The sequence below is a fragment of the Natrix helvetica genome (assembly GCF_964273705.1).
Source record: "Natrix helvetica genome assembly, chromosome: Z".
Lineage (NCBI taxonomy): Eukaryota > Metazoa > Chordata > Lepidosauria > Squamata > Natricidae > Natrix > Natrix helvetica.
Window position 1 is genome coordinate 19,328,844 of NC_138554.1, and position 19,557 is coordinate 19,348,400.

Below are 19,557 nucleotides of genomic sequence, written 5' to 3' on the forward strand. Positions count from 1 at the left end.
GATGATCCCCTCCCTCTTCCTCCTCCTCTTCCCGCCCCGGCTGCAAAGGCAGCAACCGCCTTAGAGACGGAGGGAGGCGATCTCGAGGCTCGCCTCGTTAGATTAGAAGGGGATGGGGATTGCGGGGGCGGGCGGATGGGGGGGGATACGAAAGGGGTAAGGGGAGGCGGGGTGGGGGGCAGGCTGAGGAAGTGCGGCGTGTTTCCCGGAGGGAAGCGGCCAGGCGTTGCACCAAGCGGAAGTGGCGAAGCCGCTGCGGGGGAATCGTTTGGAGGGTGCACCAGACGTTGGAGGTGGGGGGGGGGGTCCAAGAGGTTAGCGCTGATCTTATTGCCTAGTTTGGGTAATGAAACGAAATAAGGAAGCTGGCGGAGCAGCAAGGAGTCCCCCCGCTTCCAAGAGGTGCTTCGTGACAGGCCGAAGTGCTTCTCGCTTCACGACTTCAGGGAGGAGAACCGGGCACTTCCGGCAATAAGGAATTATTGTTGTTTTTTTCTTTGAGGAAGAAGTAGTAGTTTCGTTTCTCATCCAAGAAACTTCATCCGTTGATGAATCGGTTGATCAACCGATGAAGTTTCTTGGATGATAAACTAAACTACTTCTCTCCCCCCCTCTTCTCCTTCTCCTCCTCCCCCTCTTCCTCTTCTTATTCTCCTTCCTCTTCCCCTCCTCCCCCTCTTCTGATTCTCCTTCTACTTTTCCTTCCTCTTTCCCTCCCCTCCTCTTCTTCTTCCTCTTCTCATTCTCCTTCCTCTTCCCTCCTCCCCCCTCCTCTTCTTCTTCTTCCCCTTCTCCCCCTCTTCTTCCTCTTCTCATTCTCCTTCCTCTTCCTTTCCCTCCTCCCCCTCCTCTTCTTCCTCTTCTCTTTCCACTTCCCCTCTTCTTCTCATTCTCCTTCCTCTTCCCCTTCTCTTTTCCCTCTTCTCATTCTCCTTCCTCTTCCCCTCCTCTTCTCCTTCCTCTTCCCCTCCTCCTCTTATTCTTCCTCTTCTCATTCTCCTTCCTCTTCCCCTTCTTTTCTTCCTCTTATTCTCCTTCCTCTTCCCCTCCTCTTCTTCTTCCCCTTCTCATTCTCCTTCCTCTCCCCCCTCCTCTTCCTCTTCTCATTTTCCTTCCTCTTCTCTTTTTTCTCTTCTTCCTCTTCCCCTCCTCCTCTCCTCTTCTTATTCCTCTTCTCATTCTCCTTCCTCTTACTGTCCTTCTCTTTTTTCCTCTTCTCCTTCCTCTTCCCCTTCTCCCCCTCCGCTTCTTCCTCTTCCCCTCCTCTCTTCTTCTTCTTTCTCCTCCTCCTCCTCCTCAAAGGAAAAAAACAACAGTCCAGTTGCCTTTTGGGGGAAAAAAACACCTTTGAGACAACTACGACCTCGGTGATTGAGAATCTCCCCTGACATCTTCACAGGGTGATCCCCCCCCCCCGATTTCCTTGTCCTTCCGGCATGGTCTCCCATCCCCAAATGTTAACTTGCTAAACCTATTTGCAAAATGTGTGGCACGGGAAGAAATCCCCAAAGACATGAGTGAGGATCAGAGCTAACAGGCTAGAGAAGAAAGCGACACTGGATCTCTTCGCCTGCAATAAAACCAGCTGCTTTCACGAGATTTGCTTTGTTTCTGTTGCTGCTGTTCCTTTTCATTGCAACAAGACATGAATGGCACCTGAAGGGGGGGGGGGATTTCCTTGGATATATTTCTGTTCAGGAGCCGATCTGAGGTCAAGGCTCTCATTTCGCTAAGGAGAGAGAGAAAATGTGACTATAAGGCACTATAAGAGATGCTTTGTAGTCCAGTCTGTAATCGTTGTATACATGATGTACAGTGACAATAAAGACTATACTACAGCCCAGATCCCAAAGGTGATTTTTTCAAGAGGCAACTGGACTTTCAGGTTTTTTTTGAAGACATTTCGCTTTTCATCCAAGAGGCTTCTTCAGCTCTGACTGGGCGGTGGGGTGGGGAATGATGAGAAGCGAAACGTCTTCAAAGAAAAACCAGAAAGTCCAGATGCCTCTTGGAAAAAGCACCTTTGGAACAACCATGACAAGGATGAATGAGAATTTCCATAGACAGTTCCAGGGTTTCTATTGCACGGCCTTATATATTTTGTGACCCTTCAGAAGAGGCGATTCTTTTTTAAAAATAAAAATAAAAGATGCACTCGGAACTTCTGAGAACGTTTGACGCGCGTTTCCATTGTTCAATATTCTCTTTTAATGTCAGATTTTTCAGCGCCGCTCTACCCTTTTGAATCTCTATGGCAGAATCGCTAACACACCGTTGGGATATCGGACAACCCGTTCCATCACAGACCGGAAACAGGACAATAGAGCGGCCGGTCCACCTAGTGATAGAGACGCTTAGAACGCTTCATGCTCGTTTCGGCACTTCCGTTCTAAAGAAACGGTTCTACCCGCCAATCACTCCCCTATCCCACCTCACCCCGCGAAGGTTTTCGTCATAGGCCTCCCGAGAGCATAACGGGAGATTTGTACGTGCTTACCCGAAATAAGCGTTTAAACTTATATAAATATATATGATATGATATTGGGGAGGGTAATGAGGAGTGGGGAAGATTGTTTTTGTAAAAGGACGCTGTGGCTACCATAGAGAAAAGGCGGCATCGGAAGTCTGTCCCCGTCCAACCAGGCAGGGGGAACGCTTTGAAGGGATGCACATTTCCTGTTTCCTAGCAACAAAAGGAAGTATTTGTTGTTGCCCTCTCCTGCGGGACTCCTACCAGTAAATCCCGGGGTTTGGAGGTCCGGAGGCGTTGCGGGGCCGGTGTTGCGGGACCCCGTCAATAGGGAACGGCGGGGCTGCCGAGGGGCCCCCGAGAGGATTTGGCCTCGCCTTCCCCCTTCGTCGGTTTGGTTTCCCCTCGGCCCGATCCGTCCGTTGCTTGCCGAACGTGAGGCGAAAGGTTCCTCTTGCCGGGAAATGGAGGGTCGTCGTGGGGCCCCTCTTCTACCTCAGGGCGGGACCCGTCGCGGATTGTGAAGGCCGCCCGTCCGCCTGGAGCCTCCCGGGGAAACGAGGGCCTGGGGACCCTTCGTGCTCCTGGATCCGAATCTCAGGGTTTTCGGCCCCGCTCGCAGCTGCTGATCGCGGCCTCCTCCCGGCGCCTTAGGAAAGCCTGGAATTTACCTGCGGGCTGCTGCTGCTGTTGCTGCCCAACTTGAACGTCGTGCTTCCCTCTGGGATGTCCTGAAATGCACTGGATCCTATGGTTGGAGGTCCAGCTCCTCTCACTCTCTTCTCTTCTCTCAGCACTCAGGGTCTCCTCCACGTGTCTTCTTCTCCTTCAGCCTCTTCTTCAGCTGCTTCCTGGATAACCTCCTGCTCCGAAGATGGGGCTCTGAAGGCTTGCCTGGATCCTGAAGGGATGTCGCCTTGAATGCCTTTGGCTTTTGGAGAAAGGTGACGCAGCTTTAAAAGTCGGCCCCAGAAAAACCAGGGGGGAAGAACCAACTTGACACCGCTCATTGCCCAACATGTTTTGTGCCGTGTTTTAAATGTTCATTAATATGTCTGGCTCTGGGCCGTATTCCCTGTTTTGGGAGGAAAGACGTTTGTGTCGGTGGCTCCTGATAAATGAATGTTGTGCTGATCTGGGAAATTCAGAATGATCTGACAGGTGAGGAAACACGTTTGTGTCCCTGCGTGCATGCATTCACTTGTATTCAGCGCGTAATTCTTCTAGCCTGGTTGGGCATCCAAATGTTTTAAACGGCAATGAACTCCCACTAACTGCAATTTTTGCATGGTGAGGTTCAGGGTTGATGGGTGTTACAGGCCCAACCATCTGGAGCTGGATCCAGAGTAATCTTAATAAAACCTTTGTGCGCTATAGCTCTGTTTATTATAAAACCCATGTTTTTTTTGTTGTTATTGAGTGAGAAAAATTCAGCTTAAAGTACTTCTGTACTTTCTGGACCTCTCCTTGTTCTATGTGATTAGAATAAAATAATTGGGTAGGAGAGAAGACGTACATACAAGGAAATTTATGCTATTGAGCAGAACAAAAATAAACGAGTGACATTTGGTGAAATCATACTCTGGGAACTGAGATGCTTAGTTTATTAGACCTACCTAAGGACCTTGTTTCTTAGAAGGAGGTATAAAACTAATGTTTTGTTCTGCATCAGAAAATCCTAGATTTCTGACCTGTAATCTCAGACCTAAGTTAGTTTCCTGTCCCTTTCAAAACACAATTCTCAGTCTTTCTGTTCTTAGAGAATGGGAATTATTCCAATGTGCTATGTAAGGCATCCAATTGGAGAAGGGTACTCTATGTTGAAGGGGACACAGTGACTCAGTGGCTAATATGCTGAGCTTGTCAATCAGAAAGGTCAGCGAGTGAGTTCCCATTACTTGTCCCAGCTTCTGCCAACCTAGCAGTTCGAAAGCATATAAAAATGCAAGTAGAAAATAGGGACCACTTTTAGGTAACAGCGTTCCGTGCATCTTCGGCGCTTAGTCATGCCAGCCACATGACCCTGGAGACGTCTTCAGACAGTGCTAGCTCTTCGGCTTTGAAACAGAGATGAGCGCTGCCCCCTAGAGTCGGGAACAACTAGCACATATGTGCAAGGGGAACCTTTACCCTTTACCTTTATATCGATGCAATAAAAATCAGTTTTTTCACACCCCACCCACAAGTTGAGGTCACTTGATTTGATTGTGCCCTCTCTTCTTACTTTGGTTTAGGGCCCAGAAGCTGAAACTTGCTGATTAAGGTTTTAAAAAGCCACTGTGGTTCATTTAGTACATTTGTTGTCAGTGCAGCTTTTATTTTAGACACTAGCTAACACCTACGTGTGTTTGTTATAAAACCTTTCCCATCTTATCAAATTAATCCCTGAAAGAAGAGAACAACACTCATGTAATAAGAACCCCCCTGCAAAACAACCTGAGCAACAACCATTGTTATATTTTTGTGTCAATGCTTTCATAACATGATTGTGTAGTAAGAACCAAAGAGTGAATAATCAATATGCTAATACCTATCACAACCAGTCAGATATTTCCAGGAAGTCTACAACCGGGGCATAACAACATTTCCTCTGGTGTCCTGATGTGACCTCTTTCTAAGAAGTCGGTATTCCAGAGATCATTCTGTTTTTCATCACTGGTAATGTTTGTGATGCTCCTTTTCTGATTTGATACTGGCTGGTTCCTGTGGGAAGGCATTATAAAAGAGGGAGGTAGGAAAATTAGAGCACATACATGTATACATACGTACATGTAACAGTTTTCTTCACAGAGGTGCCATTCCGAGAGGAGAAATACAGCAGGTTCTCAACTTACAATAGTTTATTTCATGACCGAAGTTAAGTATGGCACTGAAAAAAATGACTTAGGACCATTTTTCACACCGCTGTTGCAGCATTTCCTGGTCATGTGATCAAAATTTGAATGCTTGGCAACTGGCTCATATTTATGACGATTTCAATGTCCCGGAGTCATGTGGTCACTCTTTGTGAACTTCTGACAAGCAAAGTCAATAGGGAAGCAAAATTCACTTTACAACTTAACAAATGCAGCGATTCACTTAGCAACTGCGGCAAGAAAAGTCGTAAAATGGGGCAGCGTTCACTTAACATTTGTCTCGCCTAGCAATAGAAATTTTGCGTCTTTTGTGGTCGTACGTCAAGGACTACCTGTGGTACTTAATTCGTGACGAAGAGTCACACAGCCCCAAGATATTGTGTAAACTGAACTACTGTGGCTTGAAAACTGTGGATTGCTGTTTATTGTGGTGGGTCGCAGTATTCACATTAATCCTCATTAGCACGACTAGCCAAAGTAAACTCAGACAGCCACTCCGACATCAGTTCCAGGAGCCTGAGCTTTTCCCACTTACAGGGACCCAAAAAATTGCTTAGAGCTTGAAGTTGACAGAAGAAGTCTGAAAACACCTTTGCAGACAAGCCAACCTTTATTAAAAGCTTTAATGAGCTCCACTTAGAATAACAGATTAACAGAGTTGGAAAGGGGCCTTGTAGGTCATCTAGTCAAAGCAGGAGACCCTACACCATTTCTGACAGCTGGCGGTCCAATCTCTTCTTGTAAGTCTCTAATGATGAAGCTCCCACAACTTTTGCGAAGGCAACCTCTGTTCCATTGGTTGATTGTTCTCACTGTCAGAAAGTTCCTCCTTATTTCTCGGTTGAATCTCTTCTTGTTCAGTTTCCATCCATTATTCCTTCTCTGGCCTTCAGGGTGCCTTGGAAAACAGGTTGACCCTCTCCTTTTTGTGACAACCGCTGAGATATTGGAACACTGCTATCATGTCTATCATACCATGTTTTATCCTCCAGTCCCCTAATCATCCTGGTTGCTCTCCTCTGCACTCTTTCTAGAGTCTCAACATCTTTTTTATAGAGTGGTCACCAAAACTGGATGCAGTACTCTAGGTGTGGTCTTACTAGGGCTTTATGGAGTGGTATTAGGCCTCACTTGCTTTAGTTTCACTTGGAATAGCTACACTTAGGTTTTGAACTGGGATGAGGTAGAGAGGAAAACTGGTTGATTATGTAGATGCAACTTAGTGATGATGGGTTTCAAGTACCTTATCACTTAATGATTTGTCCTGGTATAAAACCCCCATTTTTTGTGTGTAGAGATGGGCTGAAACCATTTGCTTTATGCAAATTCAGCAATTCTTCCCTCAATTGCCAAAACAATCATTCAGAAGTCTGCTGTAAGGCAGCGGTCCCCAATATTTCCAGCTTAGTGGCCCATGGGAGGTGGGGAGAGGATGGTTCTGTGCAAGTGGTTGGCATGTACACATGAGCACACACAGCTCTATTTTTGTGAGTGATGGTTGCATGCAAATGGAGCTTTGCCCGCGAGTGCCTGCCACTCACACGAATGGAGCTTCCCGTGTGCTCGCTACTCACAAAACTGGAGCTACATGCGCTTGTGTGCTCACCCACCATTTGCATGGACCAGTTTTGAATGAGCCGCAGCCAAGTAATGTGCCGCAGTCTGGAGGTTGGGTCCTCCTCTTGTAAGGTAATGATTGTGATACAGTTCACAAAAGCTTATGCATTTTAGTATTGTCCCATCGGGGATTAATCCTCTAAACCAGGGGTGTCAACATTGATTTCATTGAGGGTTGCATCAGGGTTGTGTTTGACCTCGGTGGGGTGTGTGGCCAGGGCGGTATGGCCAGTTCTGCATCCATTTTCGGCTGCGATGACCTCCTGCAGCCCTCTGCCACTGAAAACAACTCGGCCGGCCTGCACGCAACCCTCCAACCTCTGTTTTCACTGGCAGAGGAACCTCGGGCCAGTCCTTCGCTCCTTCCGGGGCAGACCCTTGGGCCAGATCCAAGCACCCTGCGGGCCAGATCCGGCTTGCGGACCTTGAATTTGGCACCCCTGCTCCTGCTCTAGACTAAGTGGCCACTGTGTTTTTTCCTGTTGTCTTTTCCCTCTCTGGAGGGTGGGAGCATTTTGGTGCATAACCTCATAAAAGCTTCGTCCCTGTGAAAAAAGAAATGAAAAAAAAACCAACAGGAAATCCTCTTCTTACAACCACAATTGAGCCCAGAATTTCTGTTGCTAAGTGAAATGAGTTCTGGCCCATTTTATGACTTTCCTTGTCACAGTTGTTAAGCGAATCACTGCCATTGTTAAGTTAGTAACACAGTTGTTAAGTGAATCTGGCTTCCCCCGTTGACTCTGCTTATCAGAGTCTATGGGGATCACATGACCCCGGGACACTGCAACCGTCATAAATATGAGTCAGTTGCCGAGCAACCTGATTATGATCACATGACTATGGGGATGCTGGCAACGGCCAGAAGTGTGAAAAATGACCCTACGTCTCTCTTTTCAGTGCCATTTTAATTTCAAAAAGTCCCTAAGCAAACTGTTGTAAGTCGAGGACTGCCTGTGTAGATCTTGAGGCCAGCTGGTGTAATGCTTTCAGACACGAAGGTGGAAATCTGTGGGTTGGACATGAAGCCAATGCAGTGACTTCCTCTCAGATCTAGGAATAAAAGTACCAAGAAAACTCTCCTGAAAAGCAATTGTCAAGAAAACTTCAGGTGGCTCGCCAGAAGTCAAGACTGACTTGTAGGCACAACTTCCTATTAATGAAGCAGGGGAGGGGGAAAAGATGCGGACCACTTCCTTTTAATGGTTCCTTTTGGTGAAGCTGCATCCTTGCTTCTAAAGATATCTTTGAAACTGCAGGAAAGAGCACCCTGGTTCCATGTTTGCAGGTGATACTAATGTGGTTTAGACCTTTCAGATGGTGCAAAAGGATTTTTAAACAGTAGTGAAGTGGCAAAAATATATAAATAAGGAAATAAATCAGAGGGGAAAAGTCCGTTTAAGAAACTGCCCCTGAAGGAATCCTGAGCTAAATAAAAAGCTATCCGTAATTAACATCATCTGCATTTTTGGCAGAGTTTTTCTTAATTAAAGTGATGTAACAGATGGGTAGTATGTTGGCTGGCTCTGAATATTGGGGTGGGGTGGGGGGACGGGACGACAGGAAACGACCCAGTGTAAGAAAGAATTTGAAATAAGTGGAGCAACAAAAGGAGTTTGGGGGGGGGGGGAAACTCCACAATTACATCATCAAGCTCTAAAGCAGCATTTCTCAACCGTGTGGATTTCAACTCCCAGAGTTCCCCAACCAACTTGCTCACTCAGGAATTCTGGGAATTAAAGTCCACACATCTTAAAGTGGCCAAGATTGAGAAACGCTGCTCTAGGAAGCCTTGATCTTTCTCTATCAACTAAATTATTACTAAATTAAGAGTGACAGAATGGTCACTAAATGAACTTTGGCCTATAGTGGTGGCCTATAGTGAAAGCAGTTTGATTCTTACCCAGCCCACCTGCTGCCAATCCCCCCCCCCCCGAAAATTAGGCACCTCTTATGGAAAAAGTCTTCCCATCTCTGTTAAATACTATAAGTTATTGGTAAGATATCCGGGTTTTTTCACTATCCTCCCTGATTACCAGTTTGTATGATTACCTATCACAGGTAGTCTTCGACTTAAACAGTTCATTTAATGACCATTCAAAGCTGTAATGCCACTGAAAAAAGCAACTTATGACTAGTGGTGGGTTTCCAAATCGTTCCCTGCCAGTTCTGTGAGAGAGAGCTTCGCGACTGCTTGCAGCGCTCAAGACCGCCCTCGGTATCAGCGCTGCTGAGCTGAGCTGGTTTTTTAACGCAGCTGAGGCACAGCAGTCCTTTCTGCCGCTCAAATCAGCTGAGCTAAAAAAACAAGGGACTATAAGACGGGGGTGGGAGGGCGGGGCCAACCAGATGTGTGGCATTCTCCGAACTACCAAAAATTTCTGCTACCGGTTCGCCTGAACCAGTCCAAACTGGCTGAAGTACTACCACTGATGATGACCATTTTTCACAATTATGATCATTGCACGTAATTTAAATTTGGATGCTTGGCAACTGGTTCATATTTATGACGGTTGCAGTATGACGGGGTCACGTGATCCCTTTTGTGACCTTCTGACACGGGAAGTCCATGCCGAAGCCAGATTTACTTAACAACCATGTTGCTGATTTTAGAATTGCAGTGATTCGCTTAACAAGTGTGTGGCAAGAAAAGTGGTAAAATGGGGCGAAACTCACTTAACAAAAATTTTCACTTAGCAACATAAATTATGAGCTTAATTGTGGTCATAAGTCAAGGATTACTTGTATACCATAGATCCCCCACCCTTTTTTTTTGGGTGTTTGACATGAAACATGAACTGAAATTCTGTACAGGAAATCAAAAACCCACTCAGTCTCGACTCTGCCCCAGTGGTTCTCAACATTAGCAACTCTTAGGCTTTGTGGATTTCAGTTCCCAGCATTCCCTAGCCAGTGTGCCGACTGGGGAGTTCTGGGAGTTGAAGTCCACATGCCTTAAATCTGCCAAAGTTGAGAAACATTTTGCTCTATGCAAAGATGTGATTTGTGGCATTTAACTTATTTCTTGGTTCCAGCGATGCTCACTCCAGGGGATTCTTCCTCATTACTGCCCCTCTTTGTCTCTGCAGGTCTTGGAATGTTTGGGTGAGAAGAGGGGACCCGAACCTCTGCAATGAGACCGAGGGGTGCTTCCAAATGCCTGTGGCTTCCTCTTTAACGAGTGCCAGGATTAAGAAGGACTTTGGACGTGAGCAATGGCTGAGGGTGATGCTGCTCTGAGCAGTGAGCCCCCTGTGGGTCAAGAGGAGCGGCCGTACAAATGCAAGCAGTGCCCACGGAGCTACCGCCACGCCGGCAGCCTGGTGAATCATCGCCGTACCCACGAGGTAGGCCTTTACCGCTGCCTGCTGTGCCACAAAGACTTCTCCAACCCCATGTCCCTGAAGAGTCATCTGCGCACTCATATGGAAGAGAAGCGTCACAAATGCCCAGACTGCGGCAGAAGCTTCCGAGTTTCATCCCAGCTTCCAAACCACCACTGCCCAGCTCAGGCCATCCAGGAGCAGGAGGAAAAAGGCCAGAGGGATGGGAGTTGCAGCTTCCAAAGTGGCCAGGGCATGTCTTCTCCAGATGTGGACTCCCGTTCTGGGATGGAAGGCAGCAGCAGGAGCCTGTTGTCCAACCTGGAGAAGTACATTGCTGAGTCGGTGGTGCCAGCCGACTTTTCTCAGCAGGAGTTCCAAATCAAGAAGGAACGGGAGAAGCAGGATCCGCTCCCGGGGCATGAGGGGGGCGGGGAGGAGCCTGGGCTGCTAGCTGCCCTGGAGGACGAGCGCCGCTACAAATGCAACCAGTGTGACAAGGCTTACAAACATGCCGGCAGCTTGACCAATCACAAGCAGAGCCACACGCTGGGGGTCTATCAGTGTGCCATGTGCCACAAGGAGTTCTCCAACCTCATGGCCCTCAGAAGCCACGCCCGTCTCCACTCGGAGTATCGGCCCTACAAGTGCCGCTTTTGCCACAAAGCCTTCCGGTTGCCCTCGGAGCTGCTGAGCCACCAGAAAGCCCACAGCCAGGAAGAGAGCAAGTCCACAGACCCGTCAGCTTGGGAGGATTCGGAGCACGACGTTTGGGAGGAGGACTCCATAGAAACATCAGCAAAGTTGGACATTTATCAGCCACCTCCCATGGGCACAGGCTTTGGGGACAGGGTGCCCTGCAGCCTCAAAGATGCCTCCAAGGCCGGTGGTGGAGAACGCTGTAATCCAGATGGAGAGCTGTGTGTCCGCTGTGGCGGGACCTTCGCCAACGAGGAGGAGTTGGAGGAACACAGTTGCCTTTACCCAAAGGAGGCAGATGAAGAAGAAGAGGATGAGGGCAGCAGCCCTTTCCAAGCAGCCCCCAGCTCCAATGAAACTTGGGAAGCCCGTCTGAAGAGCGAGGAAGCCTTTCCCATGTCTGAAGAGCGTCCTTTCCGCTGCGGGGACTGTGGGAGGACATACCGCCATGCAGGGAGCCTCATTAACCACCGGAAGAGCCATCAGATTGGGGTGTACAGTTGTACTGTCTGTTCAAAACAGTTGTACAATTTGGCTGCCTTGAAGAATCACTTGCGGGTACACCTCAAGTCCAAGCTCAACTCCTCGACCCCAGAAGAGGCCTCCCAGCACCCGTCTGGGATCCTGGACCCACCAAAAGCGCAGGACTGCCCTGACGACTGCCCAACCCAGCCCTCAGATGCCTGGAAAGGACCAGCTGCCTGTCTCAAGGAAGAGGAAGAAAGGACTCTTGGGGAGGAAGAGCGACCCTACCGGTGTGAAGACTGCGGACGGAGTTATCGCCACCGCGGTAGTCTGGTGAACCATCGCCACACTCATCAGACGGGAATCTTCCAGTGCTCCATCTGCCCCAAGCAATACTCCAACCTCATGGCACTCCGGAACCACGTCCGCGTCCATTTGCGGGCCGCGCGCATGCGGGGCAAAGAATTAGGGGACAGCTTGACCTCCACTAATGACAGAGAGAGTTTTGAGGAGGAGGCTGAATTCCAGCTTCATCAGCTGCGCCATCTTCCCTGCACAGAGGACATTGAGGTGGCCGAGGAGCCTAGGCTTGGCGTCCTTCACTGTCAGGAAGCAGATCTCCTTCAGACTATTAAACAGGACGTAGAAGCCCTGGAGAATGGGGCAACAGTGGCTGAGGACATCCTTCCGGCCTCAGAGACGTCTCACGTTTGTCACCATTGCGGGTTGGCCTTTCCTACCCTGGCTGGCCTGCAGACTCACGCCGTGCAACACAGCAGTGAAGGGGAGAGTTTGGAAGGGGGGGCGGAAGGAACCGACCCACCTCTCCCCATCCAGCGTCTCTATGAGTGCGAGCTGTGTGGCAAGTCATACCGGCACTCAGGAAGCCTCATCAATCATAAGCAGACACACCAGACGGGTGACTTCAGCTGTTCGCTTTGCAGCAAACACTTCCAAAACATGGCCTCCCTTAAAAGCCACTTGCGTGGCCATCAGAGACCCAGGAGAGGACTGTCCGAGACACTGGTGACTACGAACGAGGAGACTGGCACTGAAGCTGGCGCTGCCATGCCTATGATTTTATCTTTGGCAGAGCAGTTGAGAGATAGTTGCAGCGTTCTGGAAAAAGATGCCACAGCCAATGGCTGGCAGTCCCAATCACAAGCGTCTTCCCCATTGCCTGACGATTCTGAAGGCCGTCCCTATCTCTGTGAACAGTGTGGTCTGGGCTTTGACCAGGCCAAAACCTTGATTGACCACCGACAGACTCATCAAACTGGCATCTTCCAATGTTCTGTCTGCCCTAAAGAGTATCCCACCCTCCTCGCTCTAAAACACCATTTCCATGGGCATGCCAAGGCCACAGCATCCAGCCAGGACAACTCCAAAGACCATGTTGAGGAACAGCCGTTCCTCTGCAGCCTCTGTGGCATGATCTTCCCCAGTGAACAGATCCTTCAGCATCACCACAGCCTCTTGCACGAGGAGGATGAAAGTCAGGGCGACAATCCGGATGTGCTGGAAACGGAAACGGAAGAGCAGCTGGATGATGGAGGGGATCCAGAGGAGGATCAGCTTCTCTCGCACATCTGTGGTTACTGTGGACAGACATTTGATGATATGTCCAGCTTGGAAGAGCACAGCAACGGGCATCTGGAAGAGAAAGCGGCCGCCTTAGCTGACACTTCCATCCAGCTCCGGCGAGCTCCACGCATGGAGGATGACCCGCCTCCTCTACCCCCACCGTTGGTGGAAACACTTCCTCTTGCTGATGACCTGCTGGACAGCCGACCTTATGCTTGTGGTCAATGTGGCAAGACCTACCGCCATGGTGGCAGCTTAGTCAATCACAAAAAGATCCACCTGATTGGCGATTACCAATGCAGCGTCTGTTGCCGGCAGTACCGTAACTTGTCTGCCTATAGGAATCACCTTCGAAACCACCCAAGATGCAAGTTGAATAGCAGCGTCCCCCAACTCCGACACCCAGTCCCTACTGCGGAAAGGGAGCTGCCTTGCCTTTACGAGAGGCTGAAAGATGAGCCGTGTGGGGCTTCCCAAAATGGAGAAGATTCTCCAAGCAATTCTTTTCTTGTCCCTCCTGTAGGAAAAGTAAAAGTGGAACAAGGAGGAGAGTTGAGCTCAGGTCTCTCGGAGGGCAGAGAAGCTCAGGAATGTGATGTTCCTGGAGAGGGGAATGAGAAGGAGGAGGCCCACCAAGCAATAGAAGAAATGGAGACAATAAAGAAAGAGGGAGAAGGAGCAGGAGAGGAGAAGGTCTCTCAGGCAGAAGAGGAAGACACTCTCTCAGAACGCCCCTTCCAGTGTGATGTTTGTGGACGCAGCTACAAGCATGCCGGCAGCCTCATCAACCACAAACAGACCCACAAGACAGGCCTCTTCCACTGCAGCATTTGCCAGAAGCAGTTCTACAACCTCATGGCCCTCAAAAACCACAACCGCACCCACTTTGAAACCAAACGCTACCGATGTGCAGAGTGCCCCAAGGCGTTCCGGCTCCAGAAGCAACTGGCCAGCCACCAGCGTGTGCATCGGGACAGGAGGCCGGAGCCTGCTTTCCACTCGGTCCAGAGGCCCCTTCGGGCCAAGCGGGCAGGCAGGGCAGAGACCTTCCCACTCCTTCGGGCCCCTGCTAAGCAACTTCCAGACCCCGAAGAGCGTCCATATAGATGCGGGCAGTGTGGGCGCTCGTACCGCCACGCGGGCAGCTTGCTCAACCACCAGAAGAGCCACAAGGTCGGGCACTTCACCTGTGCCTTGTGCAGCAAGGCTTACCCCAACCTCATGTCCCTGAAGAACCACCAGCGCATCCACTACGAGGTGAAACGCCACCAGTGTCCCGACTGCGGCAAAGCCTTCAAGTGGCAACGGCAGCTGCAGAGGCACCAGCGCCGGCCCCGTCCTTGCAGCAAGGTCACGGCAGGGCAAGAGCCCGAAAGAACTAAAGCGGATTGTGAAAGGGACCAGGGGAACAACCCTGGAGAGGCACCCGCTGGGACTCTGCAGAGCCAGCCGCGGCCCAAACGCTTTCGCAACCACGCCTCCCAAAAGAACCCCAGCCGTGTGCGTGGAAAGAAACGTTTGGAGTGCTCAGATTGCGGCAAAGCTTATCGGGCCTCCAGGGATCTGATGCAGCACCTAAGAAAGCATCAAGCCGAGGAAAGAGGGGACACTCCTAAAGGCAAGCTGCTAGATGACCAGCCTTACAAGTGTCATAGCTGTGAGCGGACGTACCGCCATCCTGGTAGTCTGCTAAATCACAAGAAGGCCCACGCGACCGGCCTCTACCACTGCCCCACTTGCCAGAGGGACTTCTACAACCTTCTGGCTCTCAAGAACCACCTTCACATCCACACGGACAAGAGGCGCCACCGATGCCTCCATTGTGGCAAGGCCTTCCGGACGGCCAAGCGGTTGGCCGCCCACACCAAGGTCCACGGCAGGCCTAAGGAAGAAGAGGCCTTCTCCTGCCCCGTCTGCTCGAAGAGGTTCTTCCACCACCTCGCCTTCCAGCAGCACCAGTTGTTGCACACCAAGGTTGATGGGCACCATGCCCTTGAGGGCAGCATCGCAGGGGAAGGGAACTGAGGGCTTGTTAGCACACGCGAGGAGGTGCACCCAGGATTGTATGGCAGGGAGATCCAATTACAGGGAAATGGTCGAGGTTTGGGTGGGAAGCTGGCTTCATAGGAACAACAGTCCACACATGGGGGGGCGGAGGTTAAACTTGGTCATCAATGGAAGATAAGGCGAGGAAAATTGGGTCCAGGATTCCCCAGATTTTCTTTTTTTAGAACATAGATCGGAAAAAAAAACGAGCTGGCAGCAGATAGAAGAGCAGGCGAGGTGGGACGGTGATGGGTTTTCTCCTCTTAACGGAATGTTACGTTGAGCACATAAAATAAGACATCTCTGTGGCGTCTCTTGGAAACACGTCCTATATTTTCTGTCTTGGATTTGTCTTTGGGGAACTGACTTCAAACACCCGTGGGACTTTCAGAGGATTGTGCATCGATATTCTCCTATTTGCATTTTTTGAACTGTTTTCTATCCTTTTGGGACGTCAGACGAGTAGCTAACTCCATGTTTAAGCTGCATATAGTATTTAAATTGCTGGGTTTTTTTAAATTAATGGCAAACGTACTGTCTTATAGGAAAAAACAAGAATACTGGGGGTGGGTCTCAGTGTCAAAGACTTAAAGAAGAAGACAATAATCCTTGGTGCGGAGTAATCTTTTCTTTTTTTTAAAAAAAATTCTACCTCCTTCATTAAAATGCGTACACGTTTCCTGGTATGCAAGGAAACATTAAAAAACAGTTCGAAAGACATAGGTTTTGATAGCTTTCAAAACGGATCCTAAAAGGTACTAGGGTTTATGTGGAAAGTTTTCTAAAGAAACTTGACTGAAAGTTTTAGGTTTATGTGGGTGAGGAAGCTCTCCTTGGCAAAACCTCTGCTGGCTGTGATTTATCAGAATAGGTCTTGAGCAAAAAATAAAAATAAAAAAAATTGGGGATTTTGTAAATGAGTAATTAAGAAGCACCATTTACCTCCTGAAATTAATGAGACTTCTTAAAGGCCTATCTCTTGGGAGGAAGATTCCATCTTTCTAGCCCCCCCTTTGATCTCCCCCTTGCATCCTCCAGAATGGGTTGGCCCACCACCCCTACCACCGTATTGACTTGAGAGTGATGGGTGCTGCCATCAATTGCATCTGGAAGAAGCCAGTTCTGAGAAGGCTTCTTGGCTTTAGCTACCCTCACCATCTTTTGGACCAAGATCTTCCTGGTTGTCCATCTTTTTAGATGATGATACGGGGTGACCAGCTGATGCGGGAAAAGGGACAGCAATGCACACAGATCACTTTATGATCCGGACTCTCCCTTAGGGTGATTCTCATGGCCAGACTCGATCTCACGTTCTTCGTTTCTCTTTACGCCAAACGGGATTAGGTTCAGAGAAGCTCCTGGGGTGCTTTTTTTTTATTTTGGAAGAAAACTTCCAAGGCGCTCGACTTTCTGAGCTCTGCCGCATCCCGATGGGTTTTGGTCCTGCCGTTAATTTTGAGATGGCGGGGAAGGCACTTAATTTCTTCTTCGATTTCTCTTCAATTGCCACTTTGCCTTTAAGATGCCAGGCAGGATGGGGGGTTGGGGTTGGGGGAGTGTTTCCCAACATAAATAATACTGTTAGTATAAGCCTAATAATTGGGATTCTAGCTGGTGTGGAAAGCTAATTAGTCTTGTTCTTCATGGGATTTGCACAGGGTTTGGAACAAATGGTATCAGGCCACCTTTCTTCCCCTGATTGTTTGTATTTCTTTTTAGAAGGAAACCCTTCTGTTAATGGCGGCATTTACTCTCCCATCCACCCTGGCCCTAAATTCCCCCCGAGAAAGAGTCACCGAACCTAATCCTGCCCAATATGAAACAATGCCCCTTATTTCTCCCCATGTCAGTTCTCAACAAGCAAGGCTAACAATGCAAAGCAGCAGCGAGGGTGGCTCAGGATAATACGCCTGGCAGTCGAACACTGGAAAGACGAACAGAGCAGGAAAGGGAAGATTTCCTTGTTTCTGTTGTCCCGAAAGAAATCTCCATTTGAGAGAACTATGGAAGCACTCCTGATCCCTTCCGTTCTATTTTGCCCAGAGTGCTTGGATCCCTTTAGAGTTGATCTGGATGCAGATCAGATTGCAGAGAAGGGATTTTAACCCCTGAGGGGCTTTTCACTACAGCTTGGAAAACAGAGAAGGGGAAACCACCTTAGATGGGCTTGTTTTTCAAACACCCTGGGGTGTTTTTTTTTTAAAGACAGCCAGAATGCAGATGACTTGAAATGAAGCATCCCCATGTGCTTCCCCTGTTCTGCAAGGCACAGCCAGAGATTACTGGGGACGCATCAAAGAGCTGTCACCCTCATAATCCCTAGAATTTGCAAATGGTTTATAGTGATCAGCTTTTAGACTACAGGGATGCGGTGGGTGGGATTATGAAAACATAAAAAATAAACAAGAGGACTAGAAACTTGACCATCACCAGGCTATCTTCTTCTGTTTTGGGGTTGGCATGGGTACCTGTTTCACTACTGCTCTGAGGCCAGCTCCCAATTTTGTTCTCATTCAGGTAGAATTTGGTTCAGTGAAAGAATAAATGTTTTTAAGTAGGTAAGAGCTCTTCATTTGTGATTAAAGTTTTATAGAATTTCTAACATAGGCGGGTAATATTTTTCATAGGGTGTGGGAGGGACTCATGTTGGTTTATTTCGCCAGCTGAAATCTGGGGGTGTTTTTTTTTTCCTTCTGCCTTCAATGTTTATCCTTAACGATGCCCAATAACTCCAGAATGTTGACGATCAACTCCTGTTTATGCTGCTGTTTTGGATAACTGACATTTTAGCTCTGGTTCAGCAAAAAAAGAAAGAAACCTCACAAAAGGAAAATAAATTTTGAGTTTCGTACGTTTTCAAATGTTTCCCCTCCTCCTTTAGCGCAGGCACTCAATACGATTCAAGACATGGTTTGATGTCATTAGATTTGAAAGCTCCTGGATGGTGTGTGTGTGTGTGTGTGTGTGTGTGTACTTGTGTACGTGTGGTGGTGAAGAAAGCAGAATTGAAGGAGGAGACATTTTCAAACATATTTTACTGTTCTGACATACAAACCCACAGCTGCCACTGCCCTCATGAAGATGGTGAAACAACTGATACTCTGCTCCCCAGCCTTCCCAAATCAAGATCTTCTGGATGGGCTAGACTACAATCCCCATCCTCCCCAGCCAGCATACGTCTGGCAGGAACTGGTGCTATAGTTCAGGTTACCAAGCAAGTAATGGCTATTTTTCCCTGATTAGAGGAAGAGGCCTCCTAACTATGTCTAGCGGCCTGGGAATTTCTTTTGAAAGCTATCTGGTGCCCCCTGGTGCCTAGGCCTGAACTGTGAAACACTTCAATGAACAGTTTAAAAAATTTTAAAGTAAGTTTTATCTGCTGTTTTGAATATGGAGAGGGGGTGGTCAAATTATTTTCAGGCAAGCTAGCTGAGGTCTTCAGCAAAGCAGCAGACAGATCGGTTAGCTTGATCTCCCGAGGCTGTAAAGTCTACCCTTGGGTGAATCCAAGGCCTACCCAAGCTACTCATTGCCATTGTCTGGCATTAGGCTTCCTTTTTGTCGTCTGCAGACTGGAGCCTACAGAAAGACAATTTCCAGTGGGGCTTTCCATTTTGGCCTGTTTCTTTTCCAACATTTGGGGCCCCATCTGAGTAAGGTGGTGTTCGCGAAGCCTTGTGAAATCAATGGGATCCATTTCTAAGAGCTTCCTTGCAGCCTATGGCATTCGGTAACACTGACTGGACCAACCATTTTCTAACATCTTGAATATCAGTTGTTTTGCAATTGTTTAGAGATTATATAGATTAGATTAATGATGATGAGATAGATGATGGATGGATGGATGGATGGATGGAAAAATGAATTTAAATGAATAATTAGATGAAAGATGAATGATTAGATAGATCAGGGGTGTCAACTCAAGGCCCAGGGCCCAGATCTTGCTTATAGGGCCACTCTGGAAATAGTAAAGGACTGGCCCTCAGTGCCTCTGCCAGCGAAAACTGAGCTTGGGAGAGCTGTATGCTGCCCTCCTGAGCTCCATTTTCACTGGCAGAGGGTTGCAGGAGGCTGTCACAGCTGAAAGCACCTCGAGAGCTGGTTTTTGCTGGCATAGCACTCGGGGCCCCGCAGTTGTCCCTGAATGAGTGATGTTGAGCTGGCCACACCCATCTCAGCCCCCCAAGGTCAAACACAACCCTGATGCAGCCCTCAATGAAATTGAGTTTGACACCCCTGAGATAGATGAAAGATTAACGATTGGATAGATGAATGAATAGATGAAAGATAGATGGATGGATGAATGGGAGAGAGATCTCATCAATGCAGGGGTCCCCCAATGCCTGGGCTGTGGTCTGCTACCAGTCTGTGGCCCATAGGGAAATGAACCACCGAAGTGGCTGGTGAGCACCCGAAGCTTCCACATGCGTAGGATTCAGTTTGCGTACATGAAATCATTCCCCAAAGCCGCCGCCACCAGTCCACAAAACAAAGCAAA

The 19,557-nt window shown here is 48.6% G+C and overlaps 1 protein-coding gene across 3 annotated transcripts; it reads left to right on the forward strand.

Moving 5' to 3' along the window:
• Positions 1-2,690: 2,690 nt before the first annotated feature.
• ZNF646 (zinc finger protein 646) lies at positions 2,691-17,465 on the forward strand. 3 transcript variants are annotated; one of them, XR_014176832.1, is made up of 2 exons: positions 2,691-3,631; positions 7,994-8,182. XR_014176832.1 is itself a non-coding variant. In XM_081971523.1 (2 exons), the coding sequence occupies exon 2, from the start codon at positions 10,158-10,160 to the stop codon at positions 15,036-15,038; it is 4,881 nt and encodes a 1,626-aa protein (XP_081827649.1). In that variant the 5' UTR covers positions 2,691-3,631; positions 10,032-10,157; the 3' UTR covers positions 15,039-17,465. The 3 variants fall into 3 exon arrangements, 2 of the variants coding, with proteins under 2 accessions (XP_081827649.1, XP_081827650.1); XM_081971523.1 differs by lacking the exon at positions 7,994-8,182 and adding an exon at positions 10,032-17,465; XM_081971524.1 differs by lacking the exon at positions 7,994-8,182 and adding an exon at positions 10,032-17,465 and having other exon boundaries at positions 2,691-3,414.
• The last annotated feature ends 2,092 nt before the right edge of the window (positions 17,466-19,557 follow it).